General features: G+C 41.4%; 1 protein-coding gene across 1 annotated transcript; it reads right to left on the reverse strand.

The window, feature by feature from the left end:
• Window positions 1-1,615: 1,615 nt before the first annotated feature.
• On the reverse strand, window positions 1,616-22,965 carry cax1 (cation/H+ exchanger protein 1). Its single transcript, XM_088644938.1, has 20 exons — window positions 22,684-22,965; window positions 18,196-18,363; window positions 17,097-17,227; window positions 15,698-15,806; window positions 13,507-13,623; window positions 13,343-13,404; window positions 11,780-11,935; window positions 10,549-10,734; window positions 9,797-9,899; window positions 9,277-9,418; window positions 8,416-8,599; window positions 7,494-7,593; window positions 6,956-7,074; window positions 6,515-6,552; window positions 5,716-5,828; window positions 4,923-5,071; window positions 4,287-4,381; window positions 3,257-3,335; window positions 2,787-2,895; window positions 1,616-2,095 (listed from the first exon to the last, which is right to left on the reverse strand). Exons 1-20 carry the CDS (start codon window positions 22,736-22,738, stop codon window positions 2,022-2,024), a joined length of 2,289 nt encoding a protein of 762 aa, XP_088501064.1. The 5' UTR covers window positions 22,739-22,965; the 3' UTR covers window positions 1,616-2,021.
• Window positions 22,966-24,835: the final 1,870 nt, after the last annotated feature.

A 24,835-nucleotide genomic window follows, 5' to 3' on the forward strand; every position in this document is an offset into this window, starting at 1 on the left:
AACTCAGGTACTTGATTGGGTTGAATGTGAGATTCTTGATAATGTAAGAATTATTTTATTATACACTTACATACTATTTCATGGGGGTAGGGCCTACCCTCCACTGCCACCGATGTGACAGCAGCCAGGGTACCAGTTCACTCGCAGTACATCAGTTATCAGTGGGGAGGAGAACAGAGTAAAGAAATCAATTAATAGATTATTAGGAGGCCATAAAAGCCAATAGGAAATTGTGCAAGAACACAAGATAACATCCATTCTCTTTGAGAAATGCCCTGGGATTTTTAATGACTACATCCACTCGGGAATTCAGTTTTACATCTCATTTACAGGACAGTGCTTTTTTTTTTTTACACATTAGTGTCCCTGTCTCTATACTGGGGCAATAGGACCCACACAGACTGCAGGGTGAGCACCCCACTATTGGTCCACTAACACCTCTTCCAGTTTACAGCTGCTTAGCTTCTGTAGGTTGCCAGTTCTGACCTGTAAGGTGATACAGCTGCTGTGCTTAAGACAACCTACGAATGAACCTGTAATGGGTTTGTAAACTTTACTCCATAACTTACATGCATCTTTGAGCTCTTTGCCAGATATTTAACACGATAGTCCTGGGCAACCCCCTACCCCACCACCTGTATCTTTACACTTGGATCAGGTTTTGTTTCATGGGGGAATCTGCAATACTCAATCCTCACTGCAACTCTGATACCTGCATGGGGTGAGTATCATACACCCCCTCCTCCAAGATGTGCATGAGCAGAGAGCATTGTCAAATGGGGTAGTGGTATAGCAATCAATACTACCACCACCCGCTCACTGGCGTCCTGCACAGAGGAACCCGAGGACAGACATTAACCCAGCCTTGGCAGCACTCCGTCAATGTCTGTGCTACCGCTTGAAGTATCCCGCTCCCAGTTAGCGCACATGGGAGCCAAGCCTCACCTCACTGGCGTCTAGAACACAGCACAAGGTGTCAAAAGAAGTGCCTGCTCTCTGCTAAAGAGTGTGCAGTCTTCCCTAGGTAGAAAACTACCAGCACAGTTGCTACTGTCACGCCCTCTGGTGTGAATGTGACTCTCCATTGCAGGTGTTCCCCTGTCCTCTGCAGTGATTGGTGTTCAGACTAACTTTAGACCCATCCCAGGAGGTAGATCAGTGAGAGAAAACGTAAACCAGACCAACACCAATTCAGGGAACTTCTTCATGCTTAACAGCAACACGTGGACCCAAGCACATAGCTAGAAGAGAAGTTGAAGTGAATTCAGGACTGAAAACAGGAGACACTGCTTTCAAAACACCATCTAAAATCTAGAAGTAGTTCCCCACTCATGGGGTTGAAACCGACAGTGCAGGATCCTTTTCTGTAATTATAGATGTAATTCTTTGATCACTATGTTAGTGATAACCTCATGGGTAAGATGCAAGGACTGGTACTTTTTACATATTGTGTACAACACAGCTACTCTTGGCCATTTCCAATCCACTTCATTCCAATTCTGAATGAAATCATGCAGGAGCAGTTCAGTGCACTATTGTGCATTGAAGCAGACAAGATGAGGCACATGTTTCTAAGCCCCTGCAAATTCAAACTGTCCTATTAAATAAAAGCACATTTACAAAAATCACTTTTATTAATTGTGCCTGTTCATTGTAGACATTTTTTTGACATATCTAAACACTAATTCAGCCCAAAGCTGCTATGTGGTCAATTAGTGTAAAAAAAAAAGTGTTGGTGAAAAATTTCAGTGAATCTAGCAAGGCTGGAAGTTAGTATCCAGCTCTCGGTCCTTCCTATTAAACACTAAGCCACATACAGCTGACAAGTTATCCTAGACAAAGGCATAATAAAAAGTTATGCCAGTCAAAATCTATATACACACTTTGACAAATTAAGATGCATAAAAAAATCCTTTCATCCAAAAAAATGCCGGGCTCAGCTTTATGACGTTTTGAAAGCCGTTCCATCAGGTGACACCGCTCCACGCTGATGGGCTCTGTTCAGTGTTCTCAGAGGATCTTCAGCAGCCAGCAGGGGAAGGAGCAAAGAAGTACAAGGCCAGCAGGATGAAGTACACCACCACCAGTGCAGTCCCTGTGGGGAGAGAGCTCTGTCAGCCGCGAGCAGGACCGCCCAGGTCACACTGAAGCCCTGTGACTGTGTGGCTTCCGTCTGCTCAAACACTCACACGCAATGAAGATCAACCTCCACGCTGTGCATTAACAGCGAACAGCAAAATGGAGGTACTGAGGTCAAATCAACATCAGATAAAAGGTTTTCATGCCGGATATCAAATCTGGTAATAATAATACAATCAAGAATCCTGGTATACTTCATTGTGACGCAGGTTTAAATGTGAAATGTGATTGGGATTTTTTTAAATTAGGCTTTGAAGTGTGGGGGAAAAGCACTGGCCTTATATAAAATAAAATGTCCTACAGTACATAATAATCACCAAGACAAGTGTCTGTAAAGGAACTAATCCTTCGTCACAATCTTCCATTCAATTATTTTGTCACTTTTAAACTGCAAACAATAGCTTGCATAGCATATTTAAACCTGTTTAAAATATTGCAGAATTGTTTTGATACTAAGAAGAGGGACTGATACAAGACCATCTGTACTGCAGGAGTGGTTATCAGTATCTTTTTTTAACCACTAGAGGGCTCTGTTTTGGAAAGGCCCAGACCTTTAAACCATTTTACATTTTGACGGACAGCCTCACTGTAAAACAAAAAATAAAAAATGAAAAGTCAAGCTCAGCACACCAAGGATGACAGCTTACCCTGGAAATAGTCACACTTTCCATCCATAAAGATGTAGTTCACCAAAATCACACTGAAAATACTGGCCCAAAGGTGCAGATCGCTGAATATGAGAACAAATCCAACATCCTGTGGAAACAGCAGAAATGGAAACAGAATTCTGCTGTAAAAAAATGCAATTAACTGTACAGAGCAAAAATCAGAAAGAAGAAGATTTAACCAAAGGAGCTTGTGAGAGCACAATGAGTAAGAACTTGAAAGCTCTTTGTGGCAGTGGTAGAGCAGAGCTGCTTTTGCTTTATCTCTATATTCCACAGCTGTTTGGAAGAATCCAGGAGCAATTTATTTAAATAAAACTCTTTTCTAAGCCACAAAAGGAGGTACATTTTTATCATATATTTTAAAACAACAAACAAACTATACTTCCAAGAAATGTCTGAGTACTTTTACTTAGAAGGAAAATGCAGAATAAAGGTTGTGGATCACTTACATAAAAAACATTAAAGAGGATTAGTATTGGGATCTGAAGCATACAGACTTGAACTGCTATGCTGCTTCCAACCTCAAAGCTGGGAAAAAAAAAACATATTAATGAAGGAATCACAACAGATTCACCCATGAAGAATTCCTGGCTCATGTGTTTTCTTCACCGTGTTGTGGATATACTGTACACAAGGGCTAATGATCTATTACTTTTGCGTCAGAAGGTGGATTTCTCCAAATCTGTAGTGAATTATCACATACTTTCACATTTCACAGGATTAGTACATACTGTAGAAGGTTTTATAGACAATAAAGAGAACAAGATTCCTAGACTGAAGATATGGGTTTTAATGCAGGGTAAAGTATTTTTTTCTAAGAAAGATTAGAAACAAGAGGAGACCATTCATCCCTTTTAGCACATTATAGTAGTTAGCTAAATTATCTAAGAACTTCATCCAGATGTTTCTTGAAGAAGGCCAGGGTAGCAGCTTCAACAACATGCATTTACACTGTTCCCAAATTCTACTTTGCCTGAGTATTTTCAAGAAACAGCTGGAATACAATTCTGCTGGTATACACTAAAATTAATATACAGGTATACTGGATCAATCTATCAATATAGTTCATTATTTACAAGACTCCAGTTTGGAAACCACTCATCTAAATGCCCTGGATGTGGCTTGGAAACTATTTTAATGGGTCTCTTATTTCTGTGCTCTGCAGGCTTCATCTGCCAAGAAGAAAGATCTTCTTGTCAAAAATGAGACTTGTTCGATTATGAATGCCGGTATGTGATGTCGATGCCTTGAACCCCAGTTACAGTGAAAGTCAGACACCAGATCAGGTGATTAGTCACATGTTAAACCTCTCAGAAGGAATGCAAATCCACCTTTTTGCGATGGGTTCAATCCAAGTCACTTACAAGATATGCTTTAGGCCACCCACAGTTAAGGTTTGCACACATGTAAAGAATAGTCAGTGTTAGTTGCTATAATAACAGGAAACTGCTTCCCCCCCATAATACTAGTTGAGCCTACCTCAGGCTAATATTGTTCTGAAGCGCAAACTGAATTCCATTGACAAGCTCTGGAAGCTCGGGTATCAAGGCCAGCACAGTGACACCAATAAAATACTACAATGCAAAGAGAAACAGAAAGGTCATGATTAAATAAGGAGTCCACAAATGATACTGAAACCATGTGCAATGTTTTGTTCATATATCAAGAAATACATATCACATTTATCAGCGATTTGGACTATTTGTTCAAAATCCAAGTTTTGGAATATTGCATTTTAACCTGGAATACATGGAGAACCTGCACTTTGTAAGAAACAAAAAAGAAGTACCCAAGTTTTTTTTTTCACTTTTTTGTTTCATAACTATACAGTATATAATATCATGTATATTATAGTATATAATAGAATGTCAAATCAGATTCCCTGTGCTATAGAATGGACAGTACTTTAAAAAAATGTTTTCACAGAATAACATAAGTGTTTAAAAAACATCAGTAAAGCAATAAAGGTCATCTATTGTCTGTCGACAGTAAATCATGTTACCTCTTGCCTGAAAAACAGACAACTGCTTTTCAAAAGAGGAGTTTGTGATGCAGGTCAGACAAGAGGACAGGCACTATGACACTGCGGGTGTCGGAGTGGCACCCCTGGCCTACCTGAGACACTTTGGAGTGGGAGAGGATGGGCTCGATGTGCTCTGTGGTCAGATCTGCGCACACGGACATCAGCAGAGTGGCCACGATTAGGATGACCAGGGCCCTCCACCTGGACCAGTGAACTACAGCACTGTGGTGGTGACCGGGGACTGCAACACAGGCAGGACTTATGGGACCAAATACCACATCCTTACAGCAAAACCGAGGAGGGCATGCCGAGATGAGAACAAAGCGTTTTGGCCGCTTGTTACAGTTCATGCTGCACTCCTCTGTTTGCTAACCTAGAACAGGCACAGGAGCTGCAATTTCAATAGGAAAGCACATGCAATGTTCCCTCGTCTATTCTAGCACATCTGCAGTACACTTTCCATTCCACAGGCGGAAGGAAATGGTTAAGTTGAGCTGTAACCCAGAAAATCACAAACATATACCACGCATAACAAGTATCACAAATGCGATTTGATGAGATTTTATCGAGTAGATCCAACAGTAAAAAAAGGTCTCACACAACATTGAGTAAAACAGTTAAAAATGGTGAAAACATTTAGAACAAGGTTGGAGAGGAGAGTTCCATCAGCAAAGAGACAAACAGTTTAATTCTACATTTTTTTGTACTTTTTACCATTTTGACTGTGAAGAGTGCAGGTGTCCTCTACTTGTTACTTGCTGGGCTTTTTAGAGTGCATGTAATTATTTCAGACTGTGAATCAGTTTTAAGTGTCAAAACGTTGGCTTATCATCTTTACACCTCACAAACCAACCTCTCGCCAGCCTGGAGGAGGCTGCTACTGACCTTGACACTCGCTGATGTGGATGTCGTAGATATGGGAGTGGGTCTTCAGGGTGAAGAGAAGGCCGATGAGGTAGGCAGCAGGGAGCAGGACAGACACTGTGTAAACCAAGGGCCTGAGACACAGGCGAGAGAGGAGAGCGTAGCTATAAAATCTTTGGTCAGGGTCACATTCGCAGCTCAGACCTTGCAGTGCAAGATGTAAATAACAAAAATGACTTTGATTAAACTAGATCAACTTTGGGAACATTAAGGATAGTTCATTCCACCAAGTGATTGATTCAATATTAATATCTACTGATCCATTTCTATTCTATATTGGGCATGTGTTTATTGCAATCAAATTCTAATTTATTTTTAGTTTAGAAAGGAGAGAAAAGCCTGTCCAGTCTACCTTTCTGCAGCTGATATTGCAGTAGGTTGTCACAGTGTTTGATGCTGATCCCTGTGGCTACATTAATGTTAATTCAGAGATGATTAATTCATATGATGTAGAAGCCAGTTTAAAGGAGCACAGTGGCACATGAAGGTGAGAATAGACCTATCTACAGGCACCACTTCTACACTATATGAATAAGACCAAGCAATAGAAAAATAGCACTAAATGCCAGACATACTACGGAGTGCCATAATGCAAGTAATGGATAAATCTGTTCACCAGTGTAATTATGGTGCACATTGGGATAAAGGTCCAAAATGAAATAGAAGACCTAGTCTTCCATTTATTTAATGATTCCAGAATTCTCACCAGCATTGACAGTCAGGCATAAATCAGTAAATATTTAATAAGATCAGTACTCACTCAATATGACTGTGAAACAGTGAATAATTATTTTCACTCTGTAAAGACAAAGGCAGGCAAATGTGGGGATAGAACCAGCACTGAATATATTTAATTTAATGAGGCTCTGAATGTGTAATGTATGAAAAAGAAATTGATCAACTGTATATGAAAGTTAACATATAAAGCAAAACAGGAAATTATGGGGTTAAAATATTACCTTTACTATAACTATAATAAAGTAGACTGTATATTTCAGCTTAATTACATTATTATGAGTTCTAAGATTACTCTTTATCAATATTCCACTTTGTCTTGTGCTATTCAGTAAAATGACACTGTAAAACCATCATGTTATGTTTGTAAACTGTAAGCATCCGTCTTCATTCCTGGCTAACTCTGAATTGCGTTTCTACAAAGCTCAGTCCTATATGAGAGGAGCAGAAGACTGCAGAATCGTACCAGGTCGTAATGGCAGTCCATGCAGACAAACGGACCAGTACCATTGTCTGACGAGTTGGTGCAGTCCTGACAGATGAGGTTCCCATAGGCTTTGGAAAAGAGTGTGGGAGCAAACACCCCTGTGGAGCAAAACAAAAACAGACAGAAGTCAACACAAGGGCGACAGTGTGGAGTAACCCTTAAATTACTGTTAGAGGGGGGTGCAGGTTTCCTGATCCTGCTGTTGTTCCCAGTGCCGTAAGAGAGTGTTGGTGTTCAGGGCAAGGTAGGTAGTGAGCATCTTATGATGTACAAGCCTGAATGAAGACACACTTGGCACAGCAGTACCCAAGTCGCCATGGAAATTGCAGAATTTGATTCCATGTTGATTCCCAGGCTGTTTTAGGGTCCAGGGCAATTAAGTTGCAGCAGAGAGACAGCCGACTAAATATAAGCATGCCTATGATTAACACTACTAGGCACACAGCAGTACGGCCGCTATAGTAATGCTTGGTACTGGGACACTGTGCTGTAATGACTGAAAAAGCAAGTCTCTCACCTCCAACTGATATGAAAAGCAGAGCTGAGCTGACCCCTGCAGAGCGACTGTTAAACCTTTGCTCCTGGTGCTTGAAGCCCCCAATGATCATGCAGATTCCCTGGAGAAAGACATGTGTTAACACGGGGATTTTACAGATCCCATTAGCAAGGATTTAAATCGAGCCGATAACTCATTGAACGACTCCCAAAGACTGATTTTCTGAAAGTTAAACAGGAAGGGTATCTTTTTTTTCTAATCAAAAGATCCAGCAATCCAGAAGCTACAGTATATATACACACATACAATACACACACCCTTCACATTTGTTACATCACGTTTTCCACCATCAGACAGCCAGTGCATCCCAGAGATTAAACACTGCGAAATCTTAGCTGAGAATAAAGCATGTAGCTCATGCACTCAGGCTAGGATGCATACAAGGAAATGGGCACATGTTTAAGTTAATATATGCCTTCAATTTTAAATGTTGACAATTTTTGTTATTTTGATTACCAAAATTATCCTCAAACTAGGATCACACCTTCCCCCTTCTCGCAATGACAGACTCGTCTCTTTTGAAATCCTCTCTACTTATTTGCAGGTATTGGCTTCACTCCTCTGCTGTCCCCCCTGAGTGTCTGTAACTTTCTCCCCTGCTACCCAGCTCTTCTTAACTACTGTCTTTTGTTCTCCCTGATGTTATTTCTCTGCTCGTTTCCCTCTCTCCCTCACACCCGAAGAAGGCTCCACAGTCAAAACGTTCTGTTCCTTTTCCTTTCAGCAAGGAATAAATCTTGACCTGTTCCTTCAGTTTTAACATTTGCACCTTGTATTTGCATACAAGACTGTTCTTGCATAGGTGTGTTTCGTAGTTATTCCTCAACAAGGAACGGTATGTAAACGCACCACTGAAGGATGAGTCAACAAAGACCAGACTTACAGGCACGAAGAGAATGCAGCCAAGTAGTGTCCCGGTCAGCGCAGATTTCACAATCTCCTCATAGCACTTGTTCTGCTCCTGGTAGCCATGAATCAGGGCCGTGATGTAGAAGGTGAGCTCGATGACGGAGCCGAAGGTGGCGTTCACCACTGCACCCACTGCAAAGCTACTCTGTGCTGAAATACTGATGAAGTAAAAAGATAAGGCAGTCCACACAACTGAAATCACTGCTCTGTACTGAAAGCGGTCTTGCCACTTGAATTCCAGGCAAAAGACACATCTGCTGAGCAGTCTCTGTCGTGTACCGATACTGCTTCTGCGCATCTTGTATACTAGGAGAGCAAGTACTTCGGCATAAATAAATGACTCCCCACTACACCTCCTACCCAGAGGGAGAATTAACTAACTCACAGATGGCATCATAAAACGGTAAACCTTTAGTTATTTCTACATTTTTTGTAAAAATAAGCATTTCAAAAGGAACAAGGGCCGAAGTTGCACCTTTAGTTCTGGGAAAATAATTCCCTTTGCCAGGACTCACTCTGAACCCTAAACTCACTCCTCAAAACTTAATGAGTGCTTTCAAAGAAAGGCATCTGTCCATCAATACAGGCAACACTTAAGAGTGGGACTCTGCAGCAAGTAAAAACCTTTAAAGTTATTTAACCAATGTCCTGAATTTCATTAACCTAATTCAACTGGACAAAAAACACAGCTATGGTATGCTTACAATACTTAACACCACCCACAAGAAAGTTTCACATCATTTAGGGCCGAGAAACAAAGCTTCACTTTCGAGTTCTCCTAATCTGAGTGCCCTCCTGCCCTTTCCACACACAGAGACAGGCAGCGGGGCGTCACCTGGCGATGGCCATGCCAATGAAATAGGACAGTGGGACGATGGAGACCAGGGCCATGGTAAACTTCACCGGAGAGCTGGCATACTGGTTATCCCTGTCCCCATAGCCAATCCCAAGCGTGATGATGACAAGAGGCAAAAGATCTGTATTATTCAGGGTTAAGGCAAGAAAAAACAGGACATGCCCCCACTGCAAAACCAGAATACAACTACATTAAGATATGAAACGGATACACAATAATGTAGCTAGAATCCATATTGTATTGGTCGTACCTGCATGATAGATGATCTTGTGCTGTAGAAAACTACAATGTTGCTCAGAAAACTTTATTCAAAGGCCAATGTGTCAATACATCAGTATTACTGACAGGGCTGCAGTATCATATCTTATTTCACTTCCCCATGTGCAAGTAATAGTTCATTTGGAAAAACAAACAGTCCTAAGTCTTCTAGTTTATGTGGTCTGTTGGCACACTCTGGCAAAATCTCAAGATCCTCTTACAGGGAGTTTGCAAAGGATACTGACAGCAAACACATTAATCCCATCTACTGTATACTTATAGTAATACAAGTTAAAAGCACGATAAATGCACAGGATCACCTCAGACTCAGAACTCACATCTGTCTGTGGTGAGAAAGAAAAAAAAAGTTTAGTTTTAGGAATCTTTTTTACAGCACAGATATAAAGTATCCTTAAACGTCATGAAAAGTGGACATCACGACTCATGAGTCCCTATGCAGTAATGCCTATTTTAGGATAGCATTTTGTTCTTAAAACGTTACATGAATGTCAAAGAAACCACAAAACTCTTCTGCAGTAGTAAGGGTCAACTCTTTTCACACACAAAGCAAATTGTACATTGTCTTTCCTTTCAAACCATTATCAGACATACTTGTGACAGACCTCTGCCAAAGAGGGACTAAAGTCACAAAACATGGGCACCATCTGAATCATGAACAAACACAATGACCAAGCCAGAGAGGAGAAGAAGCTGGGCTGAAGAGATATTGTCCTTCAAAATAACTTGCAAAAGCAATTCAAATAAAGAGTGATAAAAAGTTAAAGAGGATTAACCAGTTCAGTAAGTGTCTCCTATTCTCAAGCTGCAGTACAACAAGAGTCATCTGACAACTTGTTGCTGCTCTGGATTCAAATGTACAGAAGCAGTATATCTACCAGCATTTTACACAAGACTTAAAAATCCTCTAGTGCCCTAGAGTCAAGATCCAGTCTCACTCCTGGTTAAAATAATACCAATGATGCCGGTTGTTACCCTTTTAAGGTTTCGGATGGAAACCTGTTCCGGGGGCATAAGCAGAATGGTCCTGATGGTCCTGGCGTTCATCTTGGACACCGGAATGGTGAAGACCAGAATCCAGGAGAGGAAAGAGGCCAATGCATGGATCAGGAAGAGGAAGGGGTATCCCAGCAGCAGCCAGACGTATGTTCTCACACAACACTGCCGTCAAGAACAGCAAGTCACGGAGTTAACAAGCTGACAACTCCACTCACAGCGGAAAATCACTTCACACGCTGCTAAAGAACACATTGCGTAAAGATAAACCCCTGTAGTTAATGCTTGAGCCTCTAATGCAGTGTCTAGGAAAACATAATTTGCATCAGATTGTCTTTTAAAAAATGGTTTGTTTTATTAACGTTTGCACATTTTGGCAAAATTCATTGAAATGATTGCGAAAGGCTATACAATGTAGTAAATATGCATGACACTGAAATGTTAACCATTTGGTAACAACAACAATAATAATTCCTTTCACTTATATAGCGCTTTTCTGGACACTCCACTCAAAGGGCTTTACAGGTAATGGGGACTCCCCTCCACCACCACCAATATGCAGCATCCACCTGGATGATGCAATGGCAGCCATAGTGCGCCAGCACGCTCACCACACATCAGCTATCAGTGGGAAGGAGAACAATGAAGAAGCCAATTCATAGATGGGGATTATTAGGAGGCCATGATTGGTAAGGACCAATGGGAAATTGGCCAGGATGACTGGGTTACACCCCTACTCTTTTCGAGAAATGCCCTGGGATTTTTAATGACCACAGAGAGTCAGGACCTCAGATTAACATCTCATCCGAAGGACGGTGTCTTTTTTATTTTTATAGTATAGTGTCCCCATCACTATACTGGGGCATTAGGACCCACACAGACCGCTGGCCCCACTAACACCACTTCCAGCAGCAACCATAGCTTTCCCAGGAGATCTCCCATCCAGGTACTGACCAGGCTCAACCCTGCTTAGCTTCAGGGGCTGCTGCTGGTAACACCTGTGGATATTCTTCTTCTTCCTTGAACTTGGCCCAGTTCTGATTTTCACTACATGGCAATGATAGCAGCAGAGGGGAAGGTATTACTGGGACAAGTATTGCTTGGCCAGACAATACTGAAGGCCTTGTCAGTAGAATTCAGCTGGCCAGGGAAGCACTGAACTCAGCAGCGTTCAGAGAGAATCTACCACAAGGACTCGGGCCAGGCTTACCCAGTACCGTGGCTCACTGGGCCCTGGGCTCCGTGAACAGACTGGAACATGCCGCTTGGACTGCATAAGGGGGGAAGTTTCCTTTACTTCGTCCACCTCTGGGATGGCTTCGCATTCAGGAAACCGGATACAGCACTTCCTGAACGGGTTGTTGAACTGCAGAGGTTCAAGACAAGCAATAAAAAGACTCATAAATGATCAGTCCTCAAGGCAGGGTTTTCTAGATTCATGCTCCCAGGATTGACACCAGTATACTACCATCAAAGATACTGCATCAATATTTAAGGACATACCAAGTAAAAAAAATATATACAGTACATACATAACTAATCATCTAAACCTTTCATCTGGTGCTACAGCTTTAGCTAACCTTTGGGGGACTCCACATATTTCATTCAAAGTGCTCTGGAACTTGCAGATTATTGTTGTGAATCCAGGGAAATTGAGATGCTTCCAAAGAGTGGCACACAACTGACTCAACCGGTGCATGAGCAAGAGTTTGGGGATTTGGCTAGCCATATAAAGCTCTCTGCTGCTGGACACATCGCCTTTGATTCTGAACACTTCTGTGCTGCACAGGTTGACCACATGACACAGGAGTCAGGGACATGCTGATGCACACAAGTCTTCATCTCTCCTGATCCAAATAATCAAAGTCCTTGAAGGCACTGTCAAACCCCGGGCTTTTCTTAAGAATGAACCGTGCAATACAAACCATGTAGAAGTGCATTTACAAACAAGAACAGGAGGCACTTCTTTACTGAAAGGGTTGTGGGAGTATGGAACAGCCTGCCCAGCCGATATCATGAATTCTTTCAATAGGAAACTTGTGGATCAATTATCGAACAGGCCTGATGGGCTGAATGCCCACCTCTTGTTTGTAACCTCTCTTATGCTTGGGCAAGCAAAGAACAGAAATAACTAATCATAAAAAATAATAATAAATAACAGATTTGCTGAATTCCAAGAGGAGAATGAAACAGAAGGCAATATAGAAATACAGAATTCTGGAGCACATATAGGTTAATTTCATGTAAAAAGTGAAAAGCATGAAAGACAACATTTGAGCATCAGAGTCATCTTGAGGGATGGACATTGCATCTAAGATGGTTTCACACCTCCACACTTATTAGACAACACTATCTTTATGCAGAGGAGAAAAGCACCTGCCCACGATGGTAACCTTATTTACTTAATTTATAACTACATATACAAAAATATTCTTAAACAACATAACACACTAAACTTTGATAATAGGTTCCTTTATAATGCATGCAGCACAGACCTATTATTTTTTCCCCAAACTGTATTTAGCCAGACCAGACCTCTTGTTGTATACTGTATGACCACAGCGACAATGCAGTAGAGGTAAGCTGTAGTGCTATGAAGCATGTGATACTGTATGTCAGAACAAAGAAAAGGATGTTCTTCTTTTTCAAAGTATATAAAGAGCTCTCATCAGGATTGAGATATCAGAGGAGAAATTACAAACAGTGAGATACAGGGTGATGCTGGAAGAAAAAGAAATAAGGGGGTTACACTCAACACCAAAAAAAAAACTACCTTTTGTATGGACTTCCCAAATGGCCACAGAAAAAAACAAGCTAATTTCCAACAAAGCTTTCCTGAAACAAGAAAGAGGAACAGTTCAAACTTAAACTTTCCAAAACAAATTTAACATCAAGACGGATGTTAAGCGAAAAATAAATATACAAGAAAGTACCTACCATATTGTGCTCCAATTACTGTGAGAAACATTAGAATGCTAATAAATGCATAAGCCAAAGATATCCACCAACCGAACAAAATGACATAAGTAACATTTCCACATGTCACCAAAGAACCTGCAAAAATGAAATGTACAGTTATTGTATAATCTATACAGTGCCTTGCGAAAGTATTCGGCCCCCTTGAACTTTTCAACCTTTTGCCACATTTCAGGCTTCAAACATAAAGATATAAATTTTTTATTTTATGTGAAGAATCACCAACAAGTGGGACACAATTGTGAAGTGGAACGAAATCTATTGGATTTTTGAAACTTTTTTAACTAATAAAAAAATGAAAAGTGGGGCGTGCAAAATTATTCGGCCCCCTTGCGTTAATACTTTGTAGAGCCACCTTTTGCTGCGATTACAGCTGCAAGTCGCTTGAGGTATGTCTCTATCAGTTTTGCACATCGAGAGACTGAAATTCTTGCCCATTCTTCCTTGGAAAACAGCTCGAGCTCAGTGAGGTTGGATGGAGAGCGTTTGTGAACAGCAGTTTTCAGCTCTTTCCACAGATTCTCGATTGGATTCAGGTCTGGACTTTGACTTGGCCATTCAAACACCTGGATACGTTTATTTGTGAACCATTCCTTTGTAGATTTTGCTGTATGTTTGGGATCATTGTCTTGTTGGAAGATAAATCTCCGTCCCAGTTTCAGGTCTTTTGCAGACTCCAACAGGTTTTCATCCAGAATGGTCCTGTATTTGGCTGCATCCATCTTCCCCTCAATTTTAACCATCTTCCCTGTCCCTGCTGAAGAAAAGCAGGCCCAAACCATGATGCTGCCACCACCATGTTTGACAGTGGGGATGGTGTGTTGAGGGTGATGAGCTGTGTTGCTTTTACGCCAAACATATCGTTTTGCATTGTGGCCAAAAAGTTCGATTTTGGTTTCATCTGACCAGAGCACCTTCTTCCACATGTTTGGGGTGTCTCCCAGGTGGCTTGTGGCAAACTTTAGACGAGACTTTTTATGGATATCTTTGAGAAATGGCTTTCTTCTTGCCACTCTTCCATAAAGGCCAGATTTGTGCAGTGTAAGACTGATTGTTGTCCTATGGACAGACTCTCCCACCTCAGCTGTAGTTCTCTGCAGTTCATCCAGAGTGATCATGGGCCTCTTGGCTGCATCTCTGATCAGTCTTCTCCTTGTCTGAGCTGAAAGTTTAGAGGGACGGCCAGGTCTTGGTAGATTTGCAGTGGTCTGATACTCCTTCCATTTCAAGATGATCGCTTGCACAGTGCTCCTTGGGATGTTTGAAGCTTGGGAAATCTTTTTGTATCCAAATCCGGCTTTAAACTTCTCCACAACAGTATTACGGACCTGCCTGGTGTGTTCCTTGGTCTTCATGATGCTCTCTGCGCTTTCAACAGAACCTTGAGACTATCACAGAGCAGGTGCATTTATACAGAGACTTGATTACACACAGGTGGATTCTATTTATCACCATCAGTCATTTAGGACAACATTGGATCATTCAGAGATCCTCGCTGAACTTCTGGAGTGAGTTTGCTGCACCGAAAGTAAAGGGGCCGAATAATTTTGCACGCCCCACTTTTCATTTTTTTATTAGTTAAAAAAGTTTCAAAAATCCAATAGATTTCGTTCCACTTCACAATTGTGTCCCACTTGTTGGTGATTCTTCACATAAAATAAAAAAATTATATCTTTATGTTTGAAGCCTGAAATGTGGCAAAAGGTTGAAAAGTTCAAGGGGGCCGAATACTTTCGCAAGGCACTGTAAATGCAACATTAGAAATTAATAATTTGCTCAAATTGCTTTTCAAAAATCAGAAATCCTTAAACCCTAAGGACACTGCACATACTGTATATGAATAGTTCACAAGCTAAAGAAGGAGAGAAGCCTTTGAGATTAAACTGTGAACTAGACTAGTCTGACTAGCTTTCAACACAACAGCCATTAAATTTCCAGTTGCATCAGCCTTTACGATGTACTGTAATCCTCAGAAATTTCACATAAATGCCTTGATCAACAATATGAGACTTTTGGATAGAGATGCCAGTTAGTCTTGTTAAATTCAGCAGTGAATTTTGTAGAGCCCTCTCTACAAGCACTACAGCCGTCCCAACCAATTTCCATACTTCGAGCAAATACTGGATTTTAAAAGGACCTGAGCTTTACTTACTCGTGGGGCTCCTAATGATGTTGAGCTCCGAGTACAGTTCTTTCACAATCTCCGACCTGTCCTCCCAGGGCCTCTCTGTCACATGACTTTTCCATTTCTTGAAGCCAAACTAACAAACAAACAGACATGCGTACTGTACATTTTCAACACAACCACAGAGGTGCTGCTGAAACACATTCAGTTTGAGGGCTATGAATTTCTTTATGCATTGAAATTTAAAAATATATCAAAATATTTGAGATATTATATCAGGTGCGGTGGCTAAGGATCTGCACCTGTGGCTGGAAGGTTGCCGGTTCGAATCCCACGGCTGGCGAAGAAATCCTACTTCGTTGGGCCCCTGAGCAAGGCCCTTAACCCCAGCTGCTCCAGGGGCGCCGTATAAATGGCTGACCCTGCGCTCTGACCCCAAGCTTCTCCTCCCTGTCTATGTGTCTCATGGAGAGCAAGCTGGGGTATGCAAAATGACGAATTTCTAATACAAGAAATTGTATATGGCCAATAAAGTGATCTTAACAAGGAACAAGTAAAGGTTTATTCCATGCTGAAAAGAGAAGAAAGGAAACCCAACGTTTCGGCTGTGGAGCCTTCTTCGGGTGTCATATCAAAAATAATGTATGAAATACATTTCTTACAAAAAAAGTCATTTTGCAGTCATTCTGTGCACTTTCCCTCTCCATCAAAACTGGGACCCATCAGCCAAGTCTTAAAAAAGAACATGCATCAGGATCCCTTCCAAACACAAATGCCAGAAGTTTCCGGCGGCTCACTAAGGTCACACATGCCAAGAAAGGGTGAAGAGATCTGCCATCTACTGACCAGCCACAAACCCCCAGAGATGACATCCATAACTAACTGGACTGTTGAATTCTGGCAGTGAACTGGGGCAGTGTGTCATGTGCAGTGATGAGAAAGAAGGAAGATGGGCACCCAAAGGTGAAAAACAAGGTTGATACTTTTATATGAAAAGCAAGAAATCCTGCATATTCATGAGAGTGTCACCAAGATTTGCAATGGAATTCTATCAAACTTTGCAGTTTGCTTGTATTATTACGCAAACCATATATTTATCCATCTTCAACTTTCTGAAAAAGATATTTTGCATAGCTCTCCTCACTCTTTTTAAGGAATGCCTTGTCTTTAGCACTGTTCACCATTCATTTCAGGAATAGTGTGCATACAATTTGGACTTTTAAATGGAACCAGTTCTAGTACTTCTTTTTAAATAAAATCTCTTCAAAAGACCTGTTTTGAAAATAAAAGTTAAAACTTTGTGGTTATACCAAGAGGTCTGAAATCATGACTAGCAGTCAGAAAACCTCACAGTCAATCCGAAAGAAATGTTTGTAAAGAAATAGGTTTGTTGCATCACACTCATAGTTCACGCCGATCAATGCACCCTGTAGTTGTTGGCTAGCCTGTGAGCTTCCACTTCATTCTCTGCAGTGAGGGTGGTCTTGGTAGAACAGCGATCACACCCTTGTATATCTCCAGACTGGTGCAAACATCTGGAAGGAATGGAAGATTGTACTGCAGGGGAAAACAAAAACAAGGGAAGACAATTTCATGGGAACATTAGAAGGTTTACAAAGAAACAATTCAGCCCCTCTAGTTCACTGGGTTGCTAATAGCTAACTCATCGAAACGTTTTTTGAAAGAATCCAAACCACTGGAGTCCATAACATAACTGGATTGCTATTCCACACTCCTTCAATTCTTTGGGTAAAGAAGTGCCTCCTGACAAGAAAACAACAGGACTCTGGTTAATGGAACCGAGGACAGTCAAATTATTTTATTTTGGTTTCTTTTAAGTCTAATGGGATGTACCCTGCATCAATGGAATACTTTCTTTCATGCATATATATTGTAACGCTAACGGCCGACAGGCACTGTGTAAGAGCCGGCGTACCAGAGCAGGTGACGTCACCGCCCTTCCCTGTGATAGCAGGACTACAGCTACTGGGCTGTAGAGAGATCTCTCTTTGGCTCACCGGGCTGGGTCGCTGCAGAGTGACGCGGGACGGTGGGGGGCCGACCTAATGCGGCAAGGGCGCCCGCCTGAGCCCCCGTTGCGTTACAATATCATGTTATGTAAAGCTGCTTGGATATTTAAGACAAATCTGGTCTGACTGGAAACAAACCAGATTCTGCCGGCTCCTTTATCCATGAAGAACCATTTGTTTTTCCATCAGCAGTAGTGTATTTTTGTGCACTGGAAGAAACCAGTCACGGGTTTGTAATCCTGTACTTGTCAGTCAGGCTTTAAAAACAGGTAATGGTCTGACACCTCAGCCATGAGGTAAATCCACTATATGCAGCATGTTCACACAGTAGAAACACTGAAAAAGCACTTCGAGAGCTGAAAGTGTATCGTTGATGACATGAATGTTAAGTTGAACTAAAAAGACTTCCCATTGACTTGACTGAGCTAAACACAGGATTGGAAATTGGCTCTTTTGGAAAAGCAAAAGAAACGGGGACCTGAAAGTGCCACCCACCTCCCTGGCCGGCCATGAATCTGGGAGTAAAGGGGCCGAACTGGTGCGAGCCGGTGGGCGAGTACGTGTCCGTCAGGTCGGGGTGCTGGCTGGACAAGCACTGCCGGTCACACAGAGAGCCCCGGCGGTGCTGCACCTCGGCTCGGTGCTCCAGGTCCCGGGGAAACTCTGCAAGTACACCGCCTGCTGTGAGAAGGGCCTGTAGTCACGGGGTCACGTAAACGGCCGGAATCTCTCAGCAGAGATATGCTTCAAACTCCTGTATCGGAACCGCAAATGACGTTTAAAATACACGTTATCTCGCTCTTCATTTCAGTAGCGGCAAGCAGCATAGTCCTACAAAGCACGCTCCACTCACAGCGCAATTTCAGGATTGTGTAGCCACGACCTCAGAATACTTTTTCAGCAATAATCGAAAAATACTCTTGATTAAAAAAAGTAAACGGTGTGCTGAAGAAGCGAAAAATAAAAAATAAGTAGAAAAGTCATTTGCAACTACAATGAAAATGTTGATGAAACAAATCAGTTTATTTAGTAATTAAGTTCCCAGAAGTTACATGTTGCTTTTTAACGTCTGGATATCTTAAATACGGAAACGCTTAGTGCCAGTGTATCAAACTGTCTCCTTCCCTATTAGGAACGTGGAGCCCCGTGATGTTGTCGGGAATAGCACTGCAATTGTGGTCCAAGAGACAGTGTTGGTCTGTTTTTAGGTCTTCTAGCTTTAATTAATTAAACAGCATAAAGACCAAACTACACATACATCCTCAACCCCACTGAACATCAAGCAAAACTGATTTTTCCATGAAGGAAAGGAAACCTAAAACATGCAGTTCTGTCCTCTTGCGCACTATATGTAAATGCATGACTAACAGACCAGGCATACCCATCACAAGCCTCAGTTTAAACTGTGAAATTGAACTAGAGCATGTAATTAAATCTGCAAGGTTCTCCTGGGATAAAAGAGCTTGATGCATTGTCCCACCAAAACTTGTTCTCCTGCCATTTCTCAGAGAAAACTAGAACACCAGATACTAAAAACAGGACTGTCACCTAACAAAACATTGTAATGTTATGAAAACGAAGGAAATTACATTTATGCTGTCTTATTATTATATTTTAAAATAATAATTATATTAAAAATAAATGCAATTTAAGACAAAGGCATGAACATAAACAGCAGAGCTGTGTAGTTTACAGACCATCACTGTCCGTTGCAGCTCTAGAGATTGGTTCCAGTGTCCAGTCTTAGTTCTAGCACAGTGCTCATGTGTTCTGCTTGGAAATGCAGATCGGATCATCAGCATTATTGTGCTGTTCCGCAAAACCCTCATGATCTGTGGGGGCAAGCTAATCAAGTACACTGCTCTGAGCACATCCTAGTGGGTAGTTATGGAACAGTTGATTCTTCTCTTGACACTGAGCCTATCAGCTGATCTTTTTTGAGTTTTGTAAGAGCTTTACCACACATTTGCATTAGTGTCGCTCATGCTTTAGAAACAACACACAACTGAAAGGGGACAGTGACCACTGGCAAAGTCCAATCGACCACAGATCATGCTGTACTGTATATTCCGTGTTGCTCTGACATGTCACTGTCGTACAGCACATTCAGAACTGTGTCAAGCACCAGCTGAGGGATCATCTAGTATTCAATGCAGAACACTTAATACAGTCAAAGATATGTCTCTGGTATTACTGTATGAAATGTTATGAAATCCAGATAAGTCTTAATCTCGTGAAGAGTAAAATAAAGTGCACTAAATGTCTCCTTAGGTCACATCTTACAATCCTTCTCCTAGAAGATTACTATATTTCCACTAAACATTGAATAGGTGTTTAACAACACTGGGGCACAATTTGCACTCACCAGACAGAGAAATCTTGCTAGGTTATTGCTGACAGTCTGGTGCACCTAAGGTCATTATTTCTGCTCAAGTGTTCTGAAATATGTTGAGGTTTTTACCGTGAATCCAATCATACTATTAAATCTGTAAATCAAAGCTTTAAAACACTTTCTGTAAGAGGTTTGAGCTAATTTAACTTCTAGTTTCCTCTTGCCCTTTCATTTAGATTTGAGTACACGGTGTAACATTGCACACCCATGGCATCTTACGCGTGTTTGGATGTGTTTTAATACAGTTTCTCAAAGGCAAGGACTGCTTCACCTTTCCTGAGTACTTCTTGAATGTTTCAAGAACTGAATTGTCCAAGCAAATAGTAAACTAGAGTACAAATAAACTTGGTAATTCATGACATTGCCTAAACACAAAAATAATTGTGAAACTCCACAAAAATGTGCTGCTAGGAGCTTTTCCACACCTGAGAGAAAAAGTATTGCCGACATCTCAAAACATACAAGAGTTATTGGTCAGCTACTGCTGCCTAAAAGAATCCTTATTGAATATCTACCAATTCAAACTTCCTTAACAGCATGGCCTGGAGACGTATCCTTCTCCTTCTGCTTTCTAAAAAAGACTGCTTTTGATCTTCCTCAAATTCTGACTATTTTAACAAGTGAAAGTGTGCAGTAGCTTCAAGAGCTCACAGGACTCCTGTTTTTTGTTACTTTCCTTGCTAACACACTAAGCCAGCACCTAACCCGTTATAAGGTCTTGCTAGGAAGTGTTAAAATGAAGATAATTTCAGAGCTGTGCCATGGCAATTAAGTGATAAAAGTACTAATTTATCACTTAATTTAATTTCATTTCACTGTGCAAATTCACTCCTTCAGATCATTTTGTCTAATTCACCTTATATGATATTTAAGGTGTGAATCTAATATGATATTTTATAGAAAAACAGCAAATGCAAATAAAATAGTGGAGTTATTATTGTATTAAAATCAATTTACTTATGCAAGTTTCCTTAATTTCTACAACCCTGGTTATAAGTAGAGTCCAAAGACCTCAACAGTGCTGACAGCAGAACAGAGACTGTCTAATATCAAATTTAGTGTGTGAAAGGAAAGCACAATTCTATATCCACTAAGAGTAAATACTGTTCCCATCACATCTGTGAAATAAAAACACTCCTTGGGTCAGTGTTTTTGTGCTTGTTAAGATATTTCACAGGCTCATTATTTTTTCCTCAACAGTGCCATGTCTATTTGCCTTACGAATTTATTCTTTGTATTACAACATTTGCCACGGTTGCATGCCATGATTGCGTAAAAAAAAAATCAAAAACAAGAACTAGCCTTTCTTCAAATAAAATGACGTCAGCATTTTTCAGGACTGTCTCCTGCCCAGTTAACCTAAGACTTCATGTGACTGAAGATCCAACATCATAACAGGGCACATACACAGATGAGAAGTGAAATCATCCACATACCCACATCAAAAAAGAGGTTGCATATTAAAGGCTCAAAAACTTTCAAATTTTAAGTAAAACAAATGATGCTAATATTTGTAACCTAAGCTATACACAAAAACACATCCTATGACAATGTGAAAAAACAGGTCAATACTTAGTTTCTACCCCATTGGAATCACTTTAATTTGTTCTGTACTTTCAAATGAGTTGTCCAATAAAGCCTTTTCCATCTTTTTTATTTAAATACATTTTTTTCCCCAGATGTACACATTGCACTTCACCAGGATCCGGTCAGGTGAGAAAACTTGTCAGTCCAGCCGGGACAGGTGAGCGTTTTCTTATAACCGAGACTGCGCTCTGCACAGTCAAATCGCTGAATACTGTATGTGTGTGGTTCAATAGTGAAGACAAAACCGCTCACTCCACAAATATTAACAAGGTGGGAAGCGTGATTAACAGATTCTCCTTCTTTTAAAACACTCACTTTTATTTTTGCCTTTGCAATCCAACATTAGCTAGATAAAACGCCGTTTTCTCTTATACAAATATGAAAAATCATTCTGAGCCAACTACAGGCTACAGCAGGGGTTAACAGACACGACAAAAACCCAACAAGAAATAGAACCTATAAGAATGCTAAGATTAACAAATAAATAGGGACACTGTATTAGGTATACCAAATAAACTGTCGGATACATTAAAGTTAATAAATGAGGAACAGAGATTTAAAAACACGACTAACACTCTTGCCTACTAATTGAATTAGAGCGTTAATAATAAATTACAGACAAGGGGATAAGAGTATACCAGACGAAGTTCGGATAAACCCTGATTTCCAAACGGGGTGTGTTTACCCAGGATTACTCCACGGACATGCAATCTAACCCGGGATAGATCCAACTAACTTCCTTATGAAACAGCTTAAACTCGTGTTCTCCAAACCAATTTAGCAGTAGAAAACAGTAGTAGTAGACAATATCATAATGAATAACGACACCCTCTCATTAAGCTTGAAAGACAACGGTGCAACTCTGCAGGTGTAACTCCAGCAATCCCCAGGTATCCTCACCCTAGTAATGATACAGCGACAACACACACCTGGCAAATTTAAAGCACACAAATAAGTAAAAAAAAAGGTATATGTAACACAAAATAAAACATAAAATCTCTCACCGAAAGTCTCGTGAGTGTATCTCCTCCTTCGTGGCGGGTCTGTATCCGACGGCATCTCAGCACTTCAGTGAACGACAGTTACAATCTCTCAGTTCCCATTTAATGTTCTGAAACCTGGAACCACAAATTCTCGAACAGACTGTCTCTTCGCGTTAACGCATCTACAACTGCGAGTTAAAAGCCAGAGCAGAGCAGCACCGTGTGAAAGCTGCGGAAGCACAGGCCCCTTAGCGTTGTGGGAAATGTAGTGGGAAAGCTAGGCGAAAGCAGGACTATACTGGAGCGTCAGGACTTGACCGCGTAAGGCACCTTAAATACCTTACGTGCCGAAGATGTGTACATTTCCTCTTCAACGCGACTTTAGGTCTTGTGTCTCATGATTTGTTTGTGCAGTCAAGAAATTTCCATTCCCATCTTTCAAATGAGAAGTTAAAACAATAGTGCTCACTGGGTCATAAACGATCTCATGGCGCTTTTCCTGAAAGTGGAGTTATTAACTACAGTGTTCGGGATAAATCACGCTTGAATAATTTGGCCTACATAACGGTGTACCTTTATTCAGCTGCCCATTCAATCTCCCCATGTGTAGTAACACTGCAGGTACAGAAAAGGTGTCGCCCGTAGGGAGCCTACAGTTCACTAGTGGACGAAGTGGATCTCCTATATGTAAAGTGCTCTAGGGCCCCTTTCGATGAAAAAATATGTAAAATGCAAGCAATTATTATTATGAGATATTTAAATAGAAAATTATTTATTTAACTAAAGAATGTGGAGAAACTGGTAAACTAATGGGCAGTATGCTGCCACTTATTGCTGGTGTCCTGGGTTCAATTCAAGACTGGGGTGCTATCTTGAGTTTGCATGTTCTCCCCAAGTTTGCATGGTTTTCCTTTGGGTACCCTGGTTTCCTCCCACAGTCCAAAGACATAGTGGTAGCTTACTCGGCTTCTGAAAAAAAGTGGTCCTGGAGTGTGAGTCTGTGTCCCTGTGTCCGTGTGTCACTGTAGCGGAGCTAGTGCGGTGACGTCAGCGCCCTCACTGCGTGTAACAGGGACCTCAGCTGGCTGGGCTGACGGAGGTCTCCTTTAGCTCACGCGGTTGGTGCCCTGTTGCGTTACGCCGGAGACCCGCATTCGCGCCTTAGGTGTGCGGGAAGGACCGGGCGGCGGGCGGAACCGTGATGATCACATGCCCTGTGATGGACTGGCGTCCCGGCCAGGGTGTACCCTGCCTGGAACAGGCTCCAGCTCTTGCACAACCTGGAATAGGATGAAGTGAAGAAACTCAGAAGAATATGTGCAGCACACGCTCATTACTTTCATCTCTCCAGAACAGTGTGGAAAAGTTTCTTTAATAGGTGGTTTAAGCAGCTAATTTTCTGACAACTGATTAATGGTTGATTTGATTGTGGGTTGACATTAGACTATATTCCTAAGCCTGATTATCCAGTCTATTCATTCTTTAATACCCCACACTATTCCACACATATTTATGCTTCATTCTACATTTCACACCTTTGCATCTGATATTTTATCAGAAAAAACAATACTGTAAAAAAATGCACACTAGTTAATGTTGCATTCTTCTGCACCAGCACGATAAGTACATGGGACTCCAAGATGATACAAGATATTCACCACTGAGAACGGACAAGGTGTTTCGGTCAGACAAAAGTCACAGGCAACTTGGAAACCTCTGGCTGTAGCTGAGATGTAATGGTGTCCCAGAAACCTTTAACAGCTCTTGGAACATTTTTTATGAGGAGGGGAAACGGAGAAGCATTTCATCCTACAGTGTGCCAGATATTAAACTGGGTGGAAGTGGGAGATCTGAAGGGGTTAGCCAACGGCTCTGCATGTGGGTCAAAAGGCCCATGTATTGAGGGCTGCTCTGTTCTGGCCCTTAATAATAATAATTAATAATTGCTTACACTTATATAGCGCTTTTCTGGACACTCCACTCAAAGCGCTTTACAGGTAATGGGGACTCCCCTCCACCACCACCAATGTGTAGCATCCACCTGGATGATGCGACGGCAGCCATAGTGTGCCAGAACGCTCACCACACATCAGCCATCAGTGGGGAGGAGAGCAGAGTAATGTACCCAATTCATAGAGGGGGAGTATTAGGAGGCCATGATTGGTAAGGGCCA

The sequence above is a fragment of the Lepisosteus platostomus genome, chromosome 9, assembly GCF_059453375.1.
Source record: "Lepisosteus platostomus isolate fLepPlt1 chromosome 9, fLepPlt1.hap1, whole genome shotgun sequence".
In the NCBI taxonomy this organism is placed as follows: domain Eukaryota; kingdom Metazoa; phylum Chordata; class Actinopteri; order Semionotiformes; family Lepisosteidae; genus Lepisosteus; species Lepisosteus platostomus.